Raw genomic sequence first — 25376 nt, forward strand, 5'->3', positions numbered from 1 at the left:
TCAGGCTGTGAACAGCAATATGAAGGACACTGAAGATGTACATGTATACACAGTTTAGTACAATGTGTAACACAGAAAATGCTTTATTCTGGAAACTACAGTAAAGAATCTGATTATTTAAGAACACGGAGTAAGTTTCACTCTAATGACCTTGGGATTTTACAAGAAACAATGTTCCCGGTGAAGACAAAGGAGGCACTGTACCTTCTCAATACTCTGAAGTCGTAGATCATTTTGCAGTTTCTGCATTTTCTGCATCTCTTGGTAATGCACAAGGGATACTTTTTCTTGAATCTCTTTCGCTTTCAACTCATATTTCTGTGACGCTTTCTGAAGTCTGATATCTGCCTCACGCTGAACTGCTCCTCTCAGACGCTAAAAAGAGGCAAAAAGTGTGTATCAAAACAGGCAGGTTTTCAAGGTCTACTTAGGTCTTACTTCTTGTTTTTTATTATTTTTCAGGAAGACACTTCATTATTATCCAGTTTACTTAACAAAAAGGGCAGTAAAAATTCATTTTAATGTTATAGGGCTCCGTTATGCAGTGCGCACCAAAATATTACAGACACCCATTAACAATTTTAGGCATTAAAATTTAATTATTTTAGATACTAAAATGAATTGTTTTGTAACTGAATCAACCCGAAGAAAACATGCACAAGAGGTTGCTTTCTATAAGAGAAGAACGTTCCCTGGTAGCCTGAGACATAGGTACCCAGATTAACCATATGGGCTATGTTTATCAGTGCCATAAGGTGAGACTCTCAGTTCACTGAAGAGATAAGGCTCCTACAGAAACTGGAACCGTTGACTTAATTCATTGCATTATCACAGTACGCACAACCCCTAATGCTAACACTAGCCACACAGTGGAGGCAACCGAGAGAAACTGCATGTCCCTTTGTATGACAAAAGTATGGTCTGTGTTTTTACAGCTATACATCACAATTTCAGGAAGGGTTTGATGAGGCTGGTCCCTAGAGCTTATTCCCAGGAAAACGGTTTCAGTTTCAGGTACTCGCGAAACCCACATCGTTGTATATCTCTCTCTCGATGCTCTGCAGCTTTGCCAGCGCTGTCGGCTGTAAGGTCTCGAGGGCCACTCCCGTGAGCCCAGCTTTCTTCTTCTTCTGCAGAACAATGTACAGCTGGTAGAGCAGCCGGGTGGCCACGCCGTGCTGCTGCGACATGATGGACTGGGCAATCCTCAGGTCAAAGGGGACTCCCAACAACTGCAGCGTGGGCTCCACCCGGGTGAAATTGTTCAGTTTGGAATCAGCTGTCCTGCAAGAGGGAAAAGAAGCTAAATGCTGAAATCAGTGTCTCGGGTGTCTGGAATTAATGTCATCAGATTGCAGATGTTTTTGTCCAGGGCACTGGTCCTTTCCCTTAAAGATGTGCACATCCATCTTGTTGTAGGAGTGTGTAGGAAGAGATTCTTTTCTGATGACATTGCAATTTAAATGCATGGACTTGACCACCAAGTTCCAGTGGTGACGGTTAAATTAGGGGTCTCCAACACTTCCCATAACCCAGTAAGTCTTATACGTCATCTTGAATTATCTGTGACTAAAGACTGGAGACACTTGTGTGTTACTGATCAATTAAGTTAAGAACTTCAGATTTTTGTTCAGTATTCAGATCCAGTTGATGTCTGAACTACTTAACTGAATAGATCACCTGTTCAACAGATGCTGTGTAATTGCTCCAAGTGTTTGGGAATCGATCATTCAATTATTAATTATACAACCTGCATGATTTGGGTCTGTCCAGGACCAGTGCTAGAGGTCTTTTAATTTAACCAGAGCTGCTAGAGGCCTTTATCATGATTGACCCACACCTGAGAACACCTGGGGAGTGCCTGTCAGGTCACTTTCAGAAAAATGGCAGATTATGTCTGAAGTCAGTGTGCTGCAAAAACACTGACAATACCAGCTACAGTACATGTTAGAATGAATTGCAATGAATTCCATCAAGACTAATAATGCAGTTAATGAAAAACAGAAAGAAAATGAAAAATGCAGTTATGAAGAACACACTTAAAATAGTTTAACCGTGCAGACAAAACGTGCATTACGTATATTGTTGACTGTGCGTTGCCTGTTGCACATAATAATATAAATAATAATAATAGAGGGTATTTATCCTGTACGCAAGAAATAACGGGGACTTCGCTGAAGAGGACACCAGCCTTTGGCTGTTCTCTCGTGCTGGACTTCCAAACTTCCAATAAGCAAGAGCCAAACCAAAACGCGTGGCTTCGATCGGGGGACTTTGACAACCGCACATTTACAAATGTCAACTGCAAAGGCGGCTTCAGGTAAATCAGAACTAGTCCACTCACTTGCTTTTTGAAAAGAGGTCGAAATCATCTTGAAGCTGGTATTTGTGCAGGACTTCGCCAATCAGATATCCGGTGCTGAAATCTTTGGCAAATGAACTCGGGTCTGAAGGCAAAAAAATGTTATATTTTCTATAATCTAGCCATGCGGAACAAAGTCAGAGGTGTTTTTTTAAGGTAAAAGTAATAAGAAATGCACTCACCCACATGTTTCGATATTCTGAGCTCAGAGTTGAGCCACTGGCACAAAATATCCGACATGTTTTATCCTTCTGTGGCGGACTTGTATTGTCCAGGGGTGTGCTTCGCTCTCCACAGTCCAAAATCCAGCAAAGCTGCAAGGCCTTTGTAAAGAGACAGCGTCCCGTTGCCTAGGCGACCTGCCAGCTTAGCAACAGTTACCAAACGGGCTGACAACGTAACACCCACCTTGTGACGTCACTTGACTTAAAGTACACCGTCTGGACTCTCTCTTCGTTATTGAGGGCAAAACTTCTGAGATATCAGGAAAGATGATTGTCATGGGTTGAAATGGTCAAATCGACCAAGCGAGATACTAAAATCAAACAATAGGAGACGAACGGAGTCTTTTGTTTTTTTTCATGTCTTCACTGATAATCACTTGTATGTCATAATTAACTCCTTTAACCTAGGATTCGTCTATTTTTTCCCAACCATAATTTTTTTAAAGCAATAGCTTCTGTAAGGTCGGTTAAAATTTATTAATATATTTTTTACTAACATGTAACATTGTGTTTTATGTGGCTTCTCGTAGAATGTTCCGTGCTTTTATTGCTTTTGTTTCACTTACAGATGAATTTACTTGCCAGTTTTAGTTTTGCACTATTAATATTTTCTTATTGATTTTGCGAGTCGGCATGGATAAAAGAGCACGGGGAATTCGTTAAACTGGGTGACGTTTCACTTCTTTGGTCTGTAATTACACTTCACGTCCACAAGAGGACCTCTCAAATTGAACAAAGGCTATCTGCCTCACTGATCATTTTAGATATTAAAACGACTTCATTAAAGAGAAAGATAGAAGACAGTTACTGCACATAAGTGTTAATAACACTATGGGAGAAGCTCAAGCACATGTAAGGAATTAAAGAAGAACAGAGGGTGATTAAAAAAGCTCTGGAAACACAACAGATGCAGATGTCCAGGCCGACACCGCTCTTCAGCATGGGATAGTTTTTCTAGATGGATACAATTAGCTAATGCATTTTATCTGCCTCCCTCCCTCTGCATGGAGGAAAGACCTTTGGGTTCATCCATTTTCTAATTTCTTTATCCCAACTCAGTGTCATCGCAGAGCCTATCCTGGCAAGCAATGGCCGAAAGGCAGGGTACACCCTGGATGGTACGCCAGTCCATGGGCAGGGCGCACACAGACATTAACGTGCACACTCACACCAGGGCCAATTTCCTCAGTAGCCAATTAATCTGCCAGTATGTCTTTGGAATGTGGGAGGAAACTGGGGCACCTGGAGGCGACCCATGTGAAGACAGGGAGAACATACAAACTCCACACAGAAGCACGCCAAGTCCAGAACTGAACCCAGAGTCCCAGCGCTGCACCCAGGCAGCAATGTTAGCCACTGCACCCTGACACCCATATGGATTAATTTGGGTTGAGGGGTGCAAATTAAATGCAAAACCTTCAAGCACCACAAGGATGTCAATAGCAAACCATACAAGTACAGGAAGCAGCTGGAAAAGCCCAGGTGTTTTGAATACAAGGCTGAAGACGTCTCTCATCACATTTCATTTATCCTAACCAATGCAAATCCCTCTCTGTAACAAGATGAACCATGTAAACACTTGGAAGGTGAGAGTTGCAGTGAGCTTTCTTGAGGGTGTGTGAAGTGTTTTCTGTTCTTTTGCGGAATGAATCTGCTGGGAGCTCCGATGATGCTGTTTTCCAAACCCTGCAGTACACAGATCCCAGAGAGGGACTTTCCAGTCAGAATTTCAGCTCTGGTCACATGGGATGAAGCGGTGAGATTTTTTTCAGATGAAATTAAAGGAGACCGTTTTCATACTGTCCTTGAACTTGATTTACACACTTTTAAAATGGATCCTTCCCACATTTCACTGAAACCTGCTTGAAACCTTACAAACGCAACATCTACTGTACAGTTGTAAGAATATGAAACACTTTTTTAAATCTGAATTGGGTTTAAACATTCAGCATGGAAATCCAACAGAAGAACACAAACAGAATTATTTTATTCAAAATTGATGTATCATTTTTATTGAGAATTTCCCGTTTGTTTTGGTATGACGTATTTTCATAAAGATCGTTAATGTGTAGTTTACATACAGTATTTGTTCAAAAGGTAAAACTATTTTCAACAGCATAACATAACTCTGAATTAAACAGTCTGTTAAGCACAATTCATATTTATAGATACCCCCCAGACATGATCAGTACCATCCCCAGATTTTGAAAATGATATATACAGCATATGCATCCATTATTCACAAGAGTCATATTTTGTAGCTTGATTTCTTTTTTGTTCCGCACATCTGTAGACAGCTTTTGCAGTGTGACTGAGGGGTTGTTCAGGGTTAGTGGTTAATTCTCTTAGGTTGGTGTGAGCCAGATACAGTATAAACCGTATATACACACCAGCTGCTAAAAGAAGAAGCTAGGTGTTTCACTGCCTTGACAGTGCCAGTTTAAAAAAAGGGAAGGCCTTTTCTGGGTTTAAAATGCTACTCTGGCAACATGGATGACTGTAATTCTAAAGAGTATAAACGCAAGTTGGCCAAGCCAGACTGTTAAGGGTTAACAGATTTTACGGTTCTTGCGAGGCATTGACAACAAATGTTTTTTAGTTCAGACAAAAGAAAAAGTGTGCTGCGAGAGTGAGTGGAGAGCTCAGAGACCTCGCTCTCCAGATGGGCTGAGTGGGCTATTAGCGCAGGTGCACACCCTCCATTCCAACAGATGCTTACATAAGACAGGCCCATCGATTTCTTGAGATGTACGTACTTTTGAGAAATCCGGGAAACAAACACATCTGAGATCTCATTAGGAGGAGTTCCAGGGAGGCTGCAGATTTCTGCAGGGGCAAAGCAGCTGCCAGCGAACTTGAATGCAGCTCTTGTTAGGAATGATCACTTCTGTGTCAAAGACTGCGCCCTACAACGGCTGTCATGCTTTGTTAGAGGCCTTTAGACGGTTACAATAAAGGACACACAGGCAAAAAATGACTTCAACTACTTGGACATTTGGTTAGACGCAGCTGGCAATTGGTTAGAATCACCAGAAAAGTAGATCAACTTTAAATCAAAATGAATAAATTAGCCTCTTGGAAAACTGGTGTTAGAAAAAATACCAATTAAAAAAAATAATTAAAAAATAGCTGTCCATCTCTTTGCCCCTGCTCCGAGCCCCATAACAAAAAAAACATTTTTAAAAATAATGCTAATACCATTTAAAATAAGATATTCAATTTCCAAGTATAGATTTCCTACAAATAAAAGCTAAAAGGTAATTAAGAAAAAAACTAAAAAAGATGACAACCGCAGCAGGAAAAACTTTAACTTTGCCTCGTCAGCCTGCAGCCCTGATTACACCTACACACAGATTTTGGCACAGTGGTTCCAGACACTACACTCTTCAATACTGAGAGATAAGGTGGTGAAGAAAACAGTCCCTTTATAAGTCCGGCTGACGACAAGTGCGCTTTGTATCTGAAGAAAAGCAGAGAACCCCATTGCCTGGCCTTGTCCCATACTCCCAACAGAGCTTCCACACTCATGAGGTTATGAAAGCATGGAAATGAGGTGTCACCTCAACCACAAACAAACCTCCATTGGGAATTGAACATTCTTTAGCCTTGTTACAGTTCAATGAGACTCCACAAGGTGGTGATCTTGGAACCCCCATGTCCTTCCATATCTGCTTAAGAAAATCTGACTGCTGTGTGGGAGGTAAAATAGCAATAGGTCTCCATTTCTCCCTCTGGGACATTACATGAGATTGATTCATTTTCTGCTTGTGACCGCACTGTTCCTGATTTTGCTAAAGGATTGATTTACTATTTTTATAACTGATTTATTAAACATGTTTTACAATAAACCTGATCTTTCAAAAGGCCAGACAAGTAAACAGAAAGGCAGGGAAAGGGAGGTTCAAAGTAAGGTTCAGACACATCTTAAAGTCATTACAGTCTGTTTGCCTCATCACATGGAACAACACATTGTTTCTCCAGACTTAAAGGGTGATATATCAAACCTATTTAGATCGTCCTCCTTAACTGAAAGCTCACTGTATGTGAGCTGTGCGTTCCAATGAAAGACTCCTGTGTGGTTTGGCTTAATGATCTAATCTTTTTACCAATGTTCTCATAAATGGAATATCAATTAGTCTATACAAGAAGTCTATAAAGACAAAACATGGCAAATCAGGTCTAAAGCACACTTTGCTCCTTCTGGAAAGCCTCGTCAGTTTCCTGTTGAGTCTTCTAGGTTGCAATGAACAATGTGCAAAGTCATACCAGGTCAAGAAAGACAAATCACATACAGTACAGTATCATACAATTGAAAGGAGTATCCCCAGTGGCACTGAAAGACTCGGGACCTCCAGCAGAGCAAATGAACAAGCTCTGGGACTCACGCTCTGCAGTAATAGAAATGTGTTTGGGATACTCCACTGTCTAACGGGTTTCATCATTAGCATTGCTGTCATATCCAAATACAGACTCCACTTCCCTCTAACCCCTCATATACACCTTGGCAGCAGGTGCCCAGAATCCCACTTTCAGCAAAGGTAAACAGCTTTATGTGGAGACAAAGGGAGAGCATGAGAACATGTATGCAAACTTGTCAACCTCCAGCATTTCCTCTAATATGGCCAACTGTACACTTGTATCGTCAAGTTTATTAAATCTGATTTTAATAAAATGACTGCACTTTGAATATGAAAGCTCATCTAGGCATTTTTTGCTGAAACCAGGAAGCTCAAGCCACACCCTCTGCCCCTCTACTGGTTATGAAATTACACAGCCACAGTCCTGCAGCTGTACTCAGCTGATGACTGAGAAACCAATGTGTTTGTTTGAACCAAGTTTATCTCCAAAGCAAAGGAATAAAGAATCAGGATCTCAAAAACAAAAATAAAGCAAGTTGTCTTCATTCATGACCCACAGCAGAGCGAGCCTATCAGCACGGCAGTTCCCTCAGAGCTGTCGTAACTATTTTTTCCCCAGTCTGTCCCCTATCTCTTATAAGCCAGCCCATAAAGAAAGGGAAACCTACAGCAAGGACATATGCAGCTGTCTAACCATTTTGTGTTAGTGGCAGATAAATGATTTGCGATCAGTGAGAATTACCTGACAAGAAATGAACTAAAGTGCTCCACCTCAACTGCCAACACAAACGCCTGCAGCGACAGGATACTACTGCCATTACGTGTAAATGCAGGAAAGTCATGTTGTTTCAAAACTATTCAAGTCATTTTGTTTTTGAAGTTTTAGGTATTAAGAGACAAGGAATTAAATGAATATTTTTTTGGTGTTTCTGTTATACAGTATCACTGCAAACGTGACTGGGGAGCACTTTTTCTCTTACAGCTGTGCAGTTTTTCTGTCTCTTTCCCAACTACACATGACAGCAGGACAAGGCTGAAGGGGGAGAGGTGCAGTGCCTGCAGCTGGGAACCTCTGTCAGGATGTGTCGGACCCAGAAGGTTGACGGAGAGCTTGATACTGCACTGCCCAGAGAGAGCCCCGAAGCCTCATCCCAGGGTCTCCTGCTCCTCCTGGCCAGTCAGGAGGATACCCCTGAGTCCTCAGACCCGGGTGAGGAAATCCAGGCCAAGGTTGGCGGGGATATGTAGGGTCTCCAGGCTGAGGGCGGAAGGGGTATAGGGGAACAGAACTGGGAAGGCGTGTTTGGTGTCCACCAGAAGCTGTGGAGGATCATTGCGGTCACGGAGCAGGCCCTATGAAGAGAACAGAAAGCATTTATCATGGCAGCAACCCACTCACGGCTTGAGTCGTATGACCCCATTTTCCATCATGGCCGTTTGCTTTCTACGTTTTAAATGTGCCAAAAACTGAGAAAAGCCTGAAATTTTGCTTGTTCAGTTTGTAAAGTGGCCGGCAAGTCAATGAACCAGTTATGTAAGTAGGTGTGTCAATGTGTGCGAGCAGCGAAGCAAAGAGCAGAAGCTATCCTCATGCAGAAAAGAGGGAAGAAAGAAAACACAATGTTTCAGATGTAGAGCCACTTCAGGGGTGTGCAGAAATGAGGGAGAGAACAGGGGAATGTGGCACAGGTGTGAAGGAGGAGAACTAATGACCCAGGTTGGGAGGAAGGGTAAGAGGAGGGGAGAAAAGTGGCACAAGTGATATATTTTTGCATAAAATGAAATCTTTTAAAGAGCTGAAATGTATGAAAAGTCAAAATGTATATTTGCAGCTTTCAAAGATAATCTCACCTGAATGTCCCGAATGAAGGATACTGTGACTCGTTCTTCAAACTCGTTCAAAGGAGTATATAGGTTGAGAATCTTCACAACCTGCAGGGAGGGGTCAAGACAGACAATGAGAAATTTGTAGTGTGCTTTTCAGTAACGTGAATTATCCACTTGCTGTGGATCAATATGATTAGGACTTATTTTCATTATTCCACTTACAGTTACAGGGATGAAATAAATCATAGCGCAGATCAGTCTAGTTCGGAAATATGCTTATTACATTCCACCATCGCCATCACTCTCTCGGAGATCAGCTCTAAAAGTACAAGCCGTTCCTACATGCTTTTATATTGTACCTGAGATACAGTGTTAAAGGCCTGTGTTACATGTTATATTAAATTTTATGTTAAGGACAAGATGTCATTGTAACGAATATCTTTGGACAACACAAACATCACAAAACTTCAGCTGTTACAAATTTGTTATCTTAAATTACAGACTCTCTTTGACAGAGTTGAATAACAGATGTGGGGTCCTGCCTGCTTTCTTAAACACAAAGTAGCTAAGTTTAACTGAATTCTACAAAAGTAGCTTACTAAAAATTTGACCTACCGTTTGTACAGAGTTTGTATTTGTGCTGCTACGCGGTGAGCGCACTTGGACAGAGCGCTGTGCAGTCGCACCTGCTGTGCGGTGAGCGCCGTGCACAGGGACAGAGCGTTGTGCAGTCTCACCTGCTGCGTGATGAGCGCCGTGCACAGGGACAGAGCGTTGTGCAGTCTCACCTGCTGCTCAGTGAGCGATGAGCACTGTGCACAGGGACAGAGCACTGTGCAGTCTCACCTGCTGCGCGATGAGCGCTGTGCACAGGGACAGAGCGCTGTGCAGTCGCACCTGCTGCGCGGTGAGCGCCGTGCACAGGGGCAGAGCGCTGTGCAGTCTCACCTGCTGCGCGGTGAGCGCCGTGCACAGGGACAGAGCGCTGTGCAGTCTCACCTGCTGCGTGGTGAGCGCCGTGCACAGGGACAGAGCGCTGTGCAGTCTCACCTGCTGCGCGATGAGCGCTGTGCACAGGGACAGAGCGCTGTGCAGTTGCACCTGCTGCGCGATGAGCACTGTGCACAGGGACAGAGCACTGTGCAGTCTCACCTGCTACGTGATGAGCGCCGTGCACAGGGACAGAGCGCTGTGCAGTCTCACCTGCTGCGCGATGAGCGCTGTGCAGAGGGAAAGAGCGCTGTGCAGTCTTACCTGCTGCGCAGTGAGCACCGTGCACAGGGAGCAGATTGCCTCAGCATCACTGTGTGTCTTCTTCTTCACCTGCAGAAGCTGGGTGGCCTGGATCAGGGGCTCCATGGTGGCCACAGCACCGCTCTGGTGGAGATTTTTGCTTCTCAGCCATTCTTCCAATTGGCTGATGTTGTACCTGGAGGAAGACACAATCCAAGTGAGACAAGGAAGGGCAGCGGGCCTTTGGGAAACACCAAGACAGACTGTGGACTGCTTAGATAACAAGTCCAGTCCACCTCCAAATGCCAGAGAAGGAGCAAGAAAAGAAGTGAAGACTGGGTAGAGCATGTAACCCTTCATAGGAGAAAGGAGAGCAGGGGAGAGCCTGTTCCCATAACTCCTGAAATTGCGAATCTTTTGGAAATGAAGAAGATTAGAGAGCATTTATGATTCTCATCATTTTCATTCATTATCAAGAGATTTCACGATTCTCTGGGCTGCAGCTTCATTAGCGGTCAAGCACAGAGAACAATGGTAATGCATTATACAAACCAAGTATGGAAGACTATGACAAAACAACATAAAAGCATGTTATAAGCAGAATAGAAAAAGGAGTAAATGAGCATGCATCCAGAAATCATGGAGGTGCTTTTCAGTAAAAAAAAACACCAAAAATAGTGGTGTCAATTGGATGCACCTTCTGGTTTCAAAAAAGATTAGTAAACATAAAAGACAAGCAGAATAAAACTATGAAAACACAATAAAATTGTGCAATAAAATTACCTGAGCTGCATGCCTGTGCTCCAGGAGCACACGTCCTTCCTGAGCAGCAGGTTGTTGAGCGTGACGGCGTTGATCATGTAGAAGAGCTGCTTGAAGACCTGCCGGATGATCTCGGGGTCCAGGCCATGGTCACACATGGTGCCCTGGAAGATGCCCAGCTGGCGGATCAGCCCCTCCAGGGAGTAGCTGTCCCCGTCCATGCTGGACGAGCGGTGGCGATAGCCCATCGGCTTCACGCCGGCCAGGCTGGGGATGCTCTCGCTCTCCAGCATCGCCGACACTGAAAACCCACAGAGGTCCGTCAGAGACAGGGGACAGCTGCCTCCATGTGACCCTGCTGTGCTGCTCCTGCCCCTGCAGTGGCATTAACCACTGATGCCTGCAATCAACCCTCTTTTCACAAAGAAGCACTTTCTAATTACAGATCCGGACGCAGGTTAGCTTTTATTCATGGGTGCACTTAAAAAAGAATTCCTCCATTTTTTGTGTGCAAATTTGTGATTTCACAAATCAAAGTGGATTCACGAAGCAACTCTGAGTACGCAAGGTCTGAGCTAAATTTTAAAGATAATTTAAAAACTAGGTCCCAAGGGAGAGAATTCCAGTGCATCAAATGCGCATGGCACAACAATCTGAACCAAAATCAAACCTGTGTTCGTGTTTACAACACAGAAGGAATAATACTGACCCAGGGGACAGCAGGAGAGGGGGAGAGAGAGGAGAGACAGAGGGAGGGGGGTGGGCAGAGGGAGAGAGAGGAGGACAGATGTAGAGAGAGAGAGAGGGGACCAGAGGGAGGGAGAGAGAGGAGGACAGAGGGAAAGAAAGAGAGGGAGGCCAGAGGGAAAGAGAGGGGATAGAGGGAGAGAGAGTGGGACAGAGGGAGCAGCTCACCTATCATGGGGTGCATCATGCCCTCTGCCACCTTGATGAGCTGCTGGTAGATCTGAATGGAGAGGTCGCTGAGGACCTGCCTGTACTCTGCCAGGTCGAAGTTCTTCAGGCAGTGCTCATTCTGCTTGGACGAGTTCTGCGTCATGAAGGCCTGGCCGGGGAGGACAGGGTGAGTGAGACAAACTGCACCTGCTGCTGTTTCCAGCTTCCAGGTGGGGAAAGAAAGGACTGGATTGGAACTGAGCCACAGAGATCAGTTTTGTGGTGGCGGCCTAGAGCACTCCCACACTTTAACCTGCACCAGCTCAGAGCCTGTGCAAATCAGAGCACGGCACCTAATAATGAGGCCATTTCTGTACTCATTTTATTTAGGTTTGATTCTTATTCAATTACTTTAATTGAATGGGTCAATCATGTTAGATAGTGATATGATAATTAGGACGATCATTTTACAATAAAATTTAAGTGCTCAGCTCTTGTGGGGAATATTCTTGACATGGATGCTCTTGTTTTACTCTAGTAAGTTTTTATTTCATTAAACTATGCCAAGGTATTATCTATGGAAGTTTTTAGTTATTGTTTGAATCCAGGACTCATTTAGAACCACAGAGAAAAGTGTTGAAATGTCTTGGTATTCACAATGCTTAGTTTTCAAGGCAGGAATGTCACAGCTGTATTTCTCCTGTGAAACAGTAAAATATCAAGGACTTCAACAAAGCCTGACATGGATTCGTCTTATTGTGCCTGGTGTGCTGTCCACTAGCGCCCTCTTGTGACTGTCCCCTGCGCTTCTGCCAGCCTCACCTCATCCCCACTGTACTGCTTCAGGCAGTGCAGCAGACGGCTCGTGTTTGCCAGCCAGAAGGAGGTCGTCTCGAAGTCGTCATTGTGCTTCTGTGAACGACAGCGAAAAGACGTATGTGAGCGACGAGCTGCTGAAAAAGGCCGGACACGAGCATTTCTCACAGTCCACATCCATTCCGCTGAGATTAAGGCTGCCGCGCCTTTTATGCAAGACATCCCTCCTGGCCAAATGAGATGCAGAATTAGCGCAAATTGGTTCCGTCTTCATCTGACAAAATGAAGCTGTTCCGCCACATTAGCGCTTTCAGACATGCATGGGCGGACTCAATGAGCAGAATTATTTTTTAATTAACATCGAGGAAGAACGCTGGCAAGACGGGGCAAGTGCAGCAGTACGCAGCACAGGTTTAGAAGTAACAGTGGCAGCCAGCAGCAGGACTGCGAAAGCTTCACCCTTTTCTCCCGGCATGGTGTGAAGAAGGCATGCTAACTCCACACCCTCGGGAGCCCAGAGACCTCGGGCTTTCCATACGGCTGAGTTTTCAACTGCTAAGCACAGCTCTTTTAAACTCACAATTTAACTCGCTAATTTGGTTTCACCTCCTAAACCAAGTTTCCGATTTCGAGTTCGTTAGGAATGCCCGTCAGCAGCTTGAAATCCCTAGTAGCAGCAGCTGCAATAAGGTTTAAAAAGGCATGTTAAGACTTCAGTAAAGGGTTCATTTATGCAAATAAGAGCTTAGTTACTACTAAGTACTGGAAAAACAGTGGAGAGGTCATGACCAGGCTCGGGAAACCTGAGGCTTTTTAAAGAGCAACACAACCACCACACATCTGTCAGTTCTGTTTAGACAGAAGGGAAAGTGCAGGTCTGGGGTCAGGGGGACTCAGGTTGATCTGTGAACGGGCCACTTTCATCACTTAATAAGTTGAACAGCTATATTATTAAACACATAATATGGTAGCGTCGCGCTCCCTCTTTCTCTGTCTCCAGTCTCTTTCTTCCCCCATCTCTCCCAAGTGAACAGTACACTCCTGCAACCTAAAGGGCAATAAACTCTTCCTTGTGAAGCTGCTAACCTGCCTCCTGTCTAGTCTGTGTCGCCGTCCTCCGCCGAACCAAGTTTGGGGCCGATTCGCCACAATACAGACGAGAGATTGTTCTCCCATATGAACAGCCTGTAAATGTGGAATTCGGCATCAATCCTCAATCCGCGTTTGCGTGTTGCTTTCAGCGTTCCACGCCCCGCGCGCTTTAAAACGAGCCCCACTGACCCGTCAAAACAGATAACCGGGACCTGCCTGAGCTCCTTGCTTCATCGCCTTGAAACAGCTCGTGCGGGCGGTACCTTTAACACTTTTTTGATGGCGTTGATGGTGGAGGTGAGCAGGGAGTGCACTTTCTGGTCATCGTTCATGTAGTCGGCGTGTCGAATGCACATGAAGAGGATGTAGGCAGGCAGACAGGGCACGGTGGCCGACACCATCTGCGGTTTCATGTCTGTTAACACGGAGCAGAGTGACAGCCCTCAGTCTCCTTTTAGTTAGCGTGTCGAGGGCACACCGTTTTAGAAAGAACACAGACAAATCCTTCATGTGTAACAAAACAATACGTTAGGTAAGACTTGTGAAGGACGCTCTGGCAATCCCAAGTACTATTAAGTTTTTACTGATAATAATTTAATGTTCTGTAATCCAGTAAGCTTCAAATTCGGAAACTGGCTTTCAGATAAAATGCAAACTGGAAAACCTGCGAGCAGCTCTGGAGCCTCTGCAGCACACAGTAGAGTCTGTTACACACTGCAGTCTCAATCAAACCTTGAACATATTGTAACGCAACGGGGGCTCAGGCGGGCGCCCTTGCCGCATTAGGTCGGCCCCCCACCGTCGGGGGCTCGAACCCGGGACTCCCGCGTCACTCAACAGGGACCCAGCCCGGTGAGCCAAAGAGAGATCTCTCCACAGCCCAGGGGCTGTGGTCCTGCTATTACTGGGAAGGGCGGTGACGTCACCTGCTCTGGTAAGCCGGCTCTTACACAGTACCTGTCGGCCATAAGCGTTACAATATAATTCCATACAACGTTTGAAATAGAGACCTGGAGCGATTTACAGTATGTGACACTTTACAGCATTATTTTTTTTTACGAAAAAAAACAAAAACTACTGGTCCCACTTGGCTCTAATCAATGATCTATTAAGAACATCTGCAAGACTGACAAAGACCAAACATTTCTACTGGTGATGCTGTGTTATCTTTTGGTTAAAAGGAATGTGTAAGTTGAGAAACTCGCCACATTAAACTACATACTGTATATTCTGGTTGATAGGCAGTTTATCAGGATAAAACTAATCCCTGGTTGTGCAAAGGTCTCCTAATCGACCTAGGATTGGAAATTGATGGCAGTTTGCCATTTGCAAAGGACTGCTGTGTCTACTCATTGGTGCACAGCTGACTGTCCCGCCTGGGCTCACGCTATTTGTGTGCAAAAAAGGGTTTTGTGGTGATGTCAGGGCTCTCTGCTTCAAGGGCATGAATACACCTTGGATAAGAAATTGTCTCCCTTGTTGGCTTATCCTAGTACTTTTGCCTCTAAACCACTGATGAGGATTTGACCTGTGGAGACTAAGCTCCAGCCCAGGGTTGTACTATACCTGTGATGAGGATTTGACCAGTTTTCTAAGGAGCAGCAGTGGTGATTGAGCTCCAGCCCAGGGCTATACTGTACCTGTGATGAGGATTTGACCAGATCCTAAGGAGCAGCAGTGGAGACTGAGCTCCAGCCCAGGATACTGTACCTGTGATGAGGATTTTCACCAGCAGGGCCTCGTCCTCCTTGCAGTACTCCAGCATGCCCTCGAAATCCTTGTCTTTCCTCTGCACCGTCACCTGCCGGGTGAGCTCATGGCGCCGCCTCTCCGTCTTCTCCGAGGTCTGGGACACTGGAGAGGGAGACAGGAGATGGAGCACACCAGTCAGACCAAAGAGGCAGACTGAGGTTGGGGCACAAGCACTTCTTAAAATCAAGGAGTCCACTCTTTTTCATTTAGAAAGCGCTTGCGAGTACTTGGGAGAGGGTTCCAGAGAACTGAAATCTCTGTCCCGATGAAGTGACAGTGGTCAAAGCCAGACTACACTCCCTTGTCACCCCCTGTGTACCTACACACCCCTTGTCCACTTTGCACTTTGGAATCATGGTCCGAAGCTCTGAGATCCGGGAGACAGCAAGAGTTCATACTGATGCTCCGGTGCTTCAAGCCTGTGGCTGATCTCCCGACTCGTATCACATCCTGCCCTAAAGTTCACTTTTATACCCCAGCTTTTAATTCTGCTTCATGTACCCTTTCAAATTTGTGTATTATTCTGTTTTGTTTGACTTTTTTCCTGTACAGAGCCATGAGATGATGTACCATGAAAGACACTACATGAAATATATTTGATGTAATTATTATACTTTGATTGAAATTCCATTTAAATCCTGCGCTGCCTGCTCTCTCACACGTGTGGTTGACAGACCTCCTCCAGACAAAGTGGAGAAGTGAGTGAAAGGGCTGATATCATCACCAGAAACTCCCCATGAATTGCTACTCCTCTCACCTTCCAGCTCCTGGACCTTCTTCATGTAGATCCTCAGCTGTTTCTTCAGTTTCTTCTCGTTCTTCTCCAGTTTTTCCAGCAGCTCCTTCAGGTCCTAGAAACCCAGGAGCAAACCAGAGGTGTTAAGGCGAGCCACGCACACTTGTCAACGTCAGCTTTGCACTTCTGTTCCATGAAGTGACTGTCTTGTCTTGCTGGACGCGGGACTGGTCAGAGCAGACAGACAGAAGGGCAAGAAGGGTGAGACGGGGGAGGCGGTTCGCACCAGGTTCTCGTTGGTGAGCCGGGTGATCTCCTGCTGGATGCTGAACTCCACTTGCGCTTCAGGCGAGAGAGAGAGGGTCTGGCTGAGCAGCTCCTGCTTCCTCTCGATGTCGTCCTTCAAGACCTCGATCTGGGTGCGCAGGGCCACCAGCTCGTCCTCGTGCTGCCGGCTCTGTGTCTGGAGCTGGCCTTCCAGCAGCCTGGGGAAGAGAACACCACTCACTGGAGAGCCCCGAGCATCACAGGCATGTAGAGAAATACTACTGTCCCTGCAGGGCTGCAGGGAGCATTGAACCCCAGGTGACAGAACGAGTTGCCAGTATAATTCCTTTGCAAGGAATCTTTCTGCACAAACTCTTACAGCTGCATGAACTATGATGAACATTGTCATCTTCTATACAAACTCTCAGAGCTGAGAAAGATCTTCATCATCTTTGTGTACAAACTCTTACAGCTGCATAAACTATGATGAACATTGTCATCTTCTATACAAACTCTCAGAGCTGAGGAAGATCTTCATCATCTTTCTGTACGAACTCTTACAGTTGAAGATCATCATCCTTCTGTATGAATCCTTACTGCTACATACAGTACACTACAATGAATATTTACAGTTTATTCTTTTATTTCAGCTTTGATTTCATGCCTTCACTTTTTCCTAGTCTTCATAAAACTAACAGGGTGATGAAGAAAAATCAAAGTAGACTTCCTTTCTACTGTATCGGAAAACCTCCATGTACTGCAAGTCTGTTTGATTTTGTAAAAGGGTGAGATAACCTTTGAGAGAGTTAATACGTTAGCAAATGTTTATTCAATAAAATAATGAGCTTTTGATGTCTGATAAGAAGGCAACTGTTGGGTTCTGTGAAAACTGAATTTCCATTCTGTTTTTCAGAAATCCAATTTGCTGCAGTTAGCTGTTCAATTTACATACAGTACATCTTGACTGTTCAAACTGTGATGTAAAAAAACATCTTACATACAAATCTTATCAGAGCTCAAAGAATTTCCGAGACACCTAACATGTCCCCCTTCAGCTAATTTGCAACTAGAATTAACTGAACCAAAGGACACAAAGAATTAATTAGCCCTGGAAGAGGGGGAAAGGAAGTCACAATTCAGTATGAGAAGTTTTAAAAAAAACTATTTGTTAACTATTCAATCATTAGTCAATGTAAAAATAACCAGATTTTGTATTTCATAAAAAGACTTGCAGTAGGCCATTTTAGAGTAATAAAAGGTGAATCTTTCCTTTGAGAAAACTACTCAAAGGAAACTACTCTCAATTCCATGAGACACAATATGTCAGGACCAACAAGGGCATTTTCCCAGTGCTTTTGAAACAGAGGATCGCAGCAGGACACTTCATCTTAGACCTGCATTTGTATTCTCAAGGGAAGATCTCAGGTCCCATTCTCAACATAAAACACAGCCCTTCCCCCATTTTATATACTAAAATTTTGTTCCGTTTTGAATAATGGAATTTGGCCACTATTAAACATACAGTAACCAAATGTAATAAAGAAGAAAAATATGTTCTGTGAAAGAGGGTATTGGCAATGCTAATACAGATTCACCTGTATATCACAGACTGATTTGCATTTTTGACACAGAACGTCTCTCCTTACAATATTAATGGTGAAGTTACCCTTTTTCTCGAAACTGTACACAGTGTGAGAGATGAATACTTCTATTACAATGAGCACTTGAGGGAAGCATACTGTATGCCCGCCTGCCTTTCAAGTGACCTCTATGGTCAAGGCACAGCAGGTACGACATGGAGGATGACTGACGATGCTCAGGTCACAGTGGGGATGTGAAAAGCATGATGGAGGGACTGGGATGATCGCACACCACTGTCCGCAGGAAACGGGGGGAAGAAGAGATCTGCCATATGGAGACAAACTAGGACTGCTGCGATACATCAGGTAGGGAATATCCTAGGAACCCTATATCAACAGCACAGATGCAACACCTGTCTGAGTCCTTCTGTCAGACTGCTTGTTTTCTAAGATGTTGGATCAGCCACTTCTCTTTCTCTTTTGCTGACACTGACAAATTCACTTCCTAGAATCCGTCTTCGTTTCACAGCTCCGGCTCCCAGTAGCGGCAAGGCCCGTTCCCAAAAAACTGGGAGGAACTGGGAGTGCGTGTTTCTTGACTCGCATGTTTCAGACATGTGTGCTGATGCCAGCTGTGTCTATATCTCCAGTGTTTGCAGTCTTTGTAAAACAGATCTCAGGTCAGTGAAATTATAAACAAATTCACATACTCCCTTGGAATTTTTCTTTTTTGCACACACACTTACTTAAATGCTCTAAAACTTTACTTGCCCACCAGGCAGCGCTTTTAAATACGTAGGTGAGTATATGTGGTATTTTCAGTTCTTCATGTGTTTTGCCCCTTGTAATAATTTTATGTGAGTCTGTGTTGAGGTCTTTGCTTTTGCTGGAAGAATGTAAATCGACAAGAGTGAAACAAAAGGCTGAGGCTTATACCATCTGTGTATATCACCTTTCTAGCCCTCCTGATCTCCACAAAAAACACACTGAAGACATCCTGTAAAAAGACAGCAGTTTAAACGTTGAAGCTTAGATGGAAGCTCGAGTGGCCAAGCTCTCTTCTGATAGGTCCTTGACTGTTTCACCCTGATTCTGTTCAAACACAGACTGCTCCTTTCTGAAGAACCCAATGGCAGTGGCTTGGAGCACACATTCCAAGTACCCTGTAAGGGCAGGAACTCCATCACATCCCTCCAAACGATGAGAACGACACAGAATGGCAATGAATGGCCAGTCTCACGTGACAGATAAGGCTAACAAAGCTCGGCGTGTGCCCAGCTCCAACATGCACACAACACACAGCTGAGCGCAGGAAAGGAGAGAAGCAGATAACCTGGCGACTTGCTTTAAACCCTGGTAGGCCAGGCCCAGCTCCCCATCTTCGTTCAAGTAGCCCCAGTCCTGGGCCTTGCTGGAAACCACAGTCACAGCAGGAGGAGAAGGAGAAGGAGAAGGAGAAGGAGGAGAAGGACAGGGTGGAGAAAACAAAGCAAGACAGATTAATAGCGCTGGCAAAGAGAGGAGCTGAAAGGAAAACGTGCACTTGAAAAGGCAGCCAACGCTAAGTAACATGGAAAGAGACCAAGCTGTTATTTGCCAATGTACCGCTGTCTGCTGGAAAGCCACTTGGCACACCATGTAAAATACTGATAGCATTTTAAGGGCTTTCTTAAACATTGCATCTCAACAGACCTCCAACGCAGCAGAAATGGTGTTCCTTATTTTAGTCTCTGTCTAAAACTCTGCCTGTTATCAGCTGGTTGAAGGAGCTGTGTAAATCAGCCCTGCCTGGCCTCCCCTGAGCCTATATCTGTCTCCACACAGCTGCAGTATACGTAGCAAGCAAAGCTGTGGAAACAGACAACAGCATTAAAGCAGAAAGCATTTAATTTGTGCAGTACTACTCTACAGTTGTCAAATGACAAACCCCTTCTTAATTCTTAATTCTCGAAGTTTGTGTTAAATCCCTAAGTGCAAGATTTTCCTGAGAGAACAGGACTTCATATATGTAGTTAACTCTAATTCCACCTCCATATACAGTATACAATAAACCAGCCAATTGATAAGACATAGAACAAGGGTCACGGGGCTCAAGAAAGGCTTTTTCAATGAAGGATTAGTTGCTTTGTAGTTTAACAACATCCTTGTTATACAGCATGTTTGCACTTTCCCTACTGAAAGTCATACTGTGGGGGAATTGCAAATATCACAAAATACCTTTCAGATCCTGTCTTCTGTCAGAACAGAAGCCAATTAATTGCATTTCTGTGCTACATCATAGTTTCAAAGATGCGTCTTAAAAAATACGAGCAGTGGCTATTGATCAGACTGTCAAAGGGAATTTCTGGGACTTTCAGTCAGTGAGAAATTGACAGTCAGTGCCCATGTGCTCTACAAGCTGTGCAGACTCCTATTGTTTAACAAACAGGCTCTTACATTAGGTCCTGACATGTAAGACCTGCCTCTGTGCAGATCGATGGAGTTTTTTTCCCCTCTACTAACAGAAAATTGTCAGTGAGTTCTACTGCAGGACGTTATGGGTTGAAATGGCTCTTTTAAAAGCAAAGATTACTTGGAAAAGGAAGAACCACGCTCTTCAGGGTGGTTGCTTTTACAGCAGACCTTTCTTAACACATTTTCTGTGGGAGTAGAAAAAGACAAACTAAAAAAACAAGCGTTTTTTTTTATAAAGGTGTATGTTATGTATTGGTTTTGTATTTCACTCACTGTCACAACATTAGACACTGGTCATGAAGTAATGATGTTGTAATACACAAGCAGTAAACAAACCTAGAATGAACCAGATGGACCCTGGAGCAAAACTGCATTGTTAATAAAATTATAGAAAATATTTTTAAAAAAACTGTTGTTTACTTACAGTGCCTTGCGAAAGTATTCGGCCCCCTTGAACTTTTCAACCTTTTGCCACATTTCAGGCTTCAAACATAAAGATATAATTTTTTTATTTTATGTGAAGAATCACCAACAAGTGGGACACAATTGTGAAGTGGAACGAAATCTATTGGATTTTTGAAACTTTTTTAACTAATAAAAAAATGAAAAGTGGGGCGTGCAAAATTATTCGGCCCCCTTGCGTTAATACTTTGTAGAGCCACCTTTTGCTGCGATTACAGCTGCAAGTCGCTTGGGGTATGTCTCTATCAGTTTTGCACATCGAGAGACTGAAATTCTTGCCCATTCTTCCTTGCAAAACAGCTCGAGCTCAGTGAGGTTGGATGGAGAGCGTTTGTGAACAGCAGTTTTCAGCTCTTTCCACAGATTCTCGATTGGATTCAGGTCTGGACTTTGACTTGGCCATTCAAACACCTGGATACGTTTATTTGTGAACCATTCCTTTGTAGATTTTGCTGTATGTTTGGGATCATTGTCTTGTTGGAAGATAAATCTCCGTCCCAGTCTCAGGTCTTTTGCAGACTCCAACAGGTTTTCATCCAGAATGGTCCTGTATTTGGCTGCATCCATCTTCCCTTCAATTGTAACCATCTTCCCTGTCCCTGCTGAAGAAAAGCAGGCCCAAACCATGATGCTGCCACCACCATGTTTGACAGTGGGGATGGTGTGTTGAGGGTGATGAGCTGTGTTGCTTTTACGCCAAACATATCGTTTTGCATTGTGGCCAAAAAGTTCGATTTTGGTTTCATCTGACCAGAGCACCTTCTTCCACATGTTTGGGGTGTCTCCCAGGTGGCTTGTGGCAAACTTTAGACGAGACTTTTTATGGATATCTTTGAGAAATGGCTTTCTTCTTGCCACTCTTCCATAAAGGCCAGATTTGTGCAGTGTAAGACTGATTGTTGTCCTATGGACAGACTCTCCCACCTCAGCTGTAGTTCTCTGCAGTTCATCCAGAGTGATCATGGGCCTCTTGGCTGCATCTCTGATCAGTCTTCTCCTTGTCTGAGCTGAAAGTTTAGAGGGACGGCCAGGTCTTGGTAGATTTGCAGTGGTCTGATACTCCTTCCATTTCAAGATGATCGCTTGCACAGTGCTCCTTGGGATGTTTGAAGCTTGGGAAATCTTTTTGTATCCAAATCCGGCTTTAAACTTCTCCACAACAGTATTACGGACCTGCCTGGTGTGTTCCTTGGTCTTCATGATGCTCTCTGCGCTTTCAACAGAACCTTGAGACTATCACAGAGCAGGTGCATTTATACAGAGACTTGATTACACACAGGTGGATTCTATTTATCACCATCAGTCATTTAGGACAACATTGGATCATTCAGAGATCCTCGCTGAACTTCTGGACTGAGTTTGCTGCACTGAAAGTAAAGGGGCCGAATAATTTTGCACGTCCCACTTTTCATTTTTTTATTAGTTAAAAAAGTTTCAAAAATCCAATAGATTTCGTTCCACTTCACAATTGTGTCCCACTTGTTGGTGATTCTTCACATAAAATAAAAAATTTATATCTTTATGTTTGAAGCCTGAAATGTGGCAAAAGGTTGAAAAGTTCAAGGGGGCCGAATACTTTCGCAAGGCACTGTAGCTATTATGCATGAGCAGTAATGTAATACTATGTCCTGCTGGCACCGATGCCAAAGACAGCTGCACAGTTGTGTTTTTTTAATAACCCTTTGCCCATTTTATGTTTTTCAAATCTCATTGATCAGAAATGGATCCTGCATACTAGTGACTAACACAGTTTGTCATGGCTTTCACAAACCTCACAAGCTAGAGGCTGGAAGAGGGCTTTAAAAATGATGTTTCTTGAGTTTTTGAGTCAATGCAGAATGCTAAATCATATTTCCCTTTGACAGGTCGTTGAAATATTGCCAAAGCCAACTGGTTCTGCTCCCTTAGTTCCACTACAGTGTGCGGATCTTTATTTCAGCTAACGCAGGTGTAGTATTTTTCTTTCATTCTGTTTTTTGTTTTGTGGTTTTATGATTGAGAATGACTTTTTGGCAGACTGAAAGTGGGAGCATTTTCCCCAGTTATCTTGATATCATCACAGTGCTGTCAGTCATTCCTATTGCCTGGAAACCACCACAATAGCAGTATTGCAAGGCTGAAATCTATGAATTTAGATTATGAACAGATTGATAAAACATCATACAGTGTTGACCACTGTAACCTCTGTTATGAACTCTAAAGTCTCTAAAGTCTACTGCTCATTTCTCTGCTGTAGCCACTCAGCATACCAGTAATAGTGCTTTTATTTCACCATAAGTCTCAAATCCATCCAAGAATGGCAACAAAAGCTCACTATTCAATCTAATTTTCTCGTGCCTCCCACTCTGCCACAGGAAAATGGCCAACAGATAAACTCAATCTTTTTAATATGCTTTTCCAGTTATTATTAAAGAGCAGACACATTAGAGATGAATTCAAATCAATATGTGATTAATAATATAGGACTGCTACTCTATTTTAAATGTGAAGATATAACCCAGGGTGTGTTAATAAACAGAGACATGTTTTTCTTTCTTAGACACTGCAAATACAATAATTTACACCAGGTAAGACTTCATGGTAATATTAAAACTGAACTGCAAAGCGTAATTGCAGCTAGAACTGAAACTCTTCATCGAATCTCTTCTCTTCCACTGAATTTACTGTATTTTCCTTTCTAAACAGTAGCACTACTTGTGAAATGATTAAGCAAATATATATTTTTCATAGCTAAGTGCCACACACAGAACAGGGAGCACAAATTCTACAAATTCACAGCAATTGTTTTTCACTATTAGTGTACAGTATATGCTAGAAAAAATAATATTTTTTTCCTGCTCTAGTTTGACCAACCCATTAAAGGTTCAGCCACCCGGTTCTACAAGTACAGTATTGTTTTAATCTTCTTACTTCACCCTCCTCATGTGTACTAGGACCTTTCATTAGTTTCAGTGATTGTGAAAAATAAGTCTGAGAAAAACCAACTCAATGAATCACTTGAAATTGAATCAGCTGTATACTGTAGTGTTGGTGTTGTGCTACTAATTGAACTTAGGAAAAGTGTTTAACCGCAAGCATAACAAACACAGATACACACAAGAAACAGTGTAAGAGTATCCAAAAACACCCCTAAATCTGTCACATCAGGGTTCCTAACCCCGGTTTTAAGGACTGTCACACCTCCAAGCATTCATTCCAGATGAATTTCAGGTACACCATTGAGCTCTTAACTTACCTGATAATAGGCTGACCTTGAGCCTTTTAACTGTTTTCAGTTCCTCAACAACGTCGAAGGTTTGTCTTTAATGGCTATGTTTCATAAATGACTCCAAACCGATTTGGGCTTCAGCTAAAGGAAGATGTTACTGCACTTGAACATTTCACTTCCCGGAGCTCAAGTGCTCTCGTCTGGACCGGATCTTGTCTGGCTGCACAGGCATGCCTGTTGTTGAAGGGAAGGATGCAGGGAAAAGGCCACCTTTTCTAAAGAAGCGGAGAGAATACTCCTAATTTATCAGAGGCTTGTTCACTTACTTTTTGGACTCGCACATCCCATGGTAGGCCTGAATGGCCTCATCCCTGTTCATGTTCTTATTGCTGTTATTCCACTCAGGCATAGTGCTAGGTTCCTGCAAGCACACAAACAGCAGCAGTGTCAGTTCTGCCATGAACTTGCCCATCTTGGGCTGACTTTGTAAAACCAGGCAATTAACCATAACAGTAAACAAAGAAATAATATCAAACCGAAGCATCATGACTTTTTAAATTTATTTTACAGCTGCACAGCCTTTACACTCTCCACAGAATGACTTGAAAGCAGCATTACCAACTTGTAGTCTGATGTCACAAGCCAGGGAAGGTTTAGAGAGACCTCAAAAGGAAACAAGGGTGCTGCTAAGTGATGTTGGTGACCGCTGGTTGGGGCTCTTACATCTGGAGCAGAATTTCCACATCAATCCCCCAGTATGTCAACAGGACTTCAGCTGAGATGCTAAATGGAGGTCTTGATTACTGACTCGTTGGACATCCTACAGCGCTTTGTAAGCATAGGGCTTATTAACGCTTTTGTCTGGCTACATTCCACTATAGGTTGGCATTGTCCTATCTAGCTTAATATCCCCCTTAATTCAATTGATGAATTCATTTTGCAATTTTCCACCTGATCTGCTGTGTAGTGCGGCTGCTGGAACAGAGTGTTAAATAGTCCTTGTTGATCACAAATCCTCTCCACATGAATTCAAATGCCCACCCTTCCATAGAATCAGATCGTTTTATTTTTCTAAAACACAATAGAAAACAGATCTCCCTAGGATCTGAGATTTCACTGCTTTGGCCACCAGCTCATATATACTTAATGCTTTCAGGTTTACTTTCTCTATCAGTTGTATCAGAATCGCCTGGTGTTACAATTAATATAGACACCTGAAGCAGAAGAAAAAATGAGTAGTGAAAAACATGAATTCAGCTTCCAGAAAGCACCAGGGGGGAATTCAGCTTGAAACAGCCTCAGCAACTTCAAAAGCAGATTTGTAGGGCTGTATAATTAAGTGTTTA

The 25376-nt window shown here is 43.6% G+C and overlaps 2 protein-coding genes across 4 annotated transcripts in view; both read right to left on the minus strand.

Annotated features, from left to right (window-relative positions):
- The window catches only part of spef2 (sperm flagellar and cilia associated 2), a 42983-nt gene extending 40381 nt beyond the window's left edge, over positions 1-2602 (minus strand). Inside the window, exons 1-4 of the mRNA XM_088910976.1 lie at positions 2545-2602; positions 2345-2447; positions 1032-1284; positions 205-375 (exon numbers count right to left, since the gene is read on the minus strand). Coding sequence (XP_088767102.1) covers positions 205-375; positions 1032-1284; positions 2345-2447; positions 2545-2602 — 585 coding nt within the window. The remainder of the gene's footprint in view (positions 1-204; positions 376-1031; positions 1285-2344; positions 2448-2544) is intronic.
- A 1968-nt stretch (positions 2603-4570) lies between these two features.
- Positions 4571-25376, minus strand: part of myo5b (myosin VB) — a 113470-nt gene continuing 92664 nt past the window's right edge. For 2 of the 3 annotated variants that reach the window (XM_088911375.1, XM_088911374.1), the window contains exons 29-39: positions 24357-24451; positions 16346-16544; positions 16081-16174; positions 15282-15425; positions 13835-13986; positions 12486-12575; positions 11682-11832; positions 10788-11067; positions 10026-10200; positions 8796-8876; positions 4571-8297 (exon numbers count right to left, since the gene is read on the minus strand). In XM_088911375.1, the coding sequence (XP_088767501.1) occupies positions 8145-8297; positions 8796-8876; positions 10026-10200; positions 10788-11067; positions 11682-11832; positions 12486-12575; positions 13835-13986; positions 15282-15425; positions 16081-16174; positions 16346-16544; positions 24357-24451 (1614 nt within the window). In that variant the 3' untranslated portion in view covers positions 4571-8144. Of the gene's footprint in view, positions 8298-8795; positions 8877-10025; positions 10201-10787; positions 11068-11681; positions 11833-12485; positions 12576-13834; positions 13987-15281; positions 15426-16080; positions 16175-16345; positions 16545-19239; positions 19318-24356; positions 24452-25376 lie in introns of all 3 variants that reach the window. The other variant, XM_088911376.1, reaches the window with a different exon arrangement.

Source organism: Atractosteus spatula, chromosome 3 (assembly GCF_055471065.1).
Source record: "Atractosteus spatula isolate fAtrSpa1 chromosome 3, fAtrSpa1.hap1, whole genome shotgun sequence".
In the NCBI taxonomy this organism is placed as follows: domain Eukaryota; kingdom Metazoa; phylum Chordata; class Actinopteri; order Semionotiformes; family Lepisosteidae; genus Atractosteus; species Atractosteus spatula.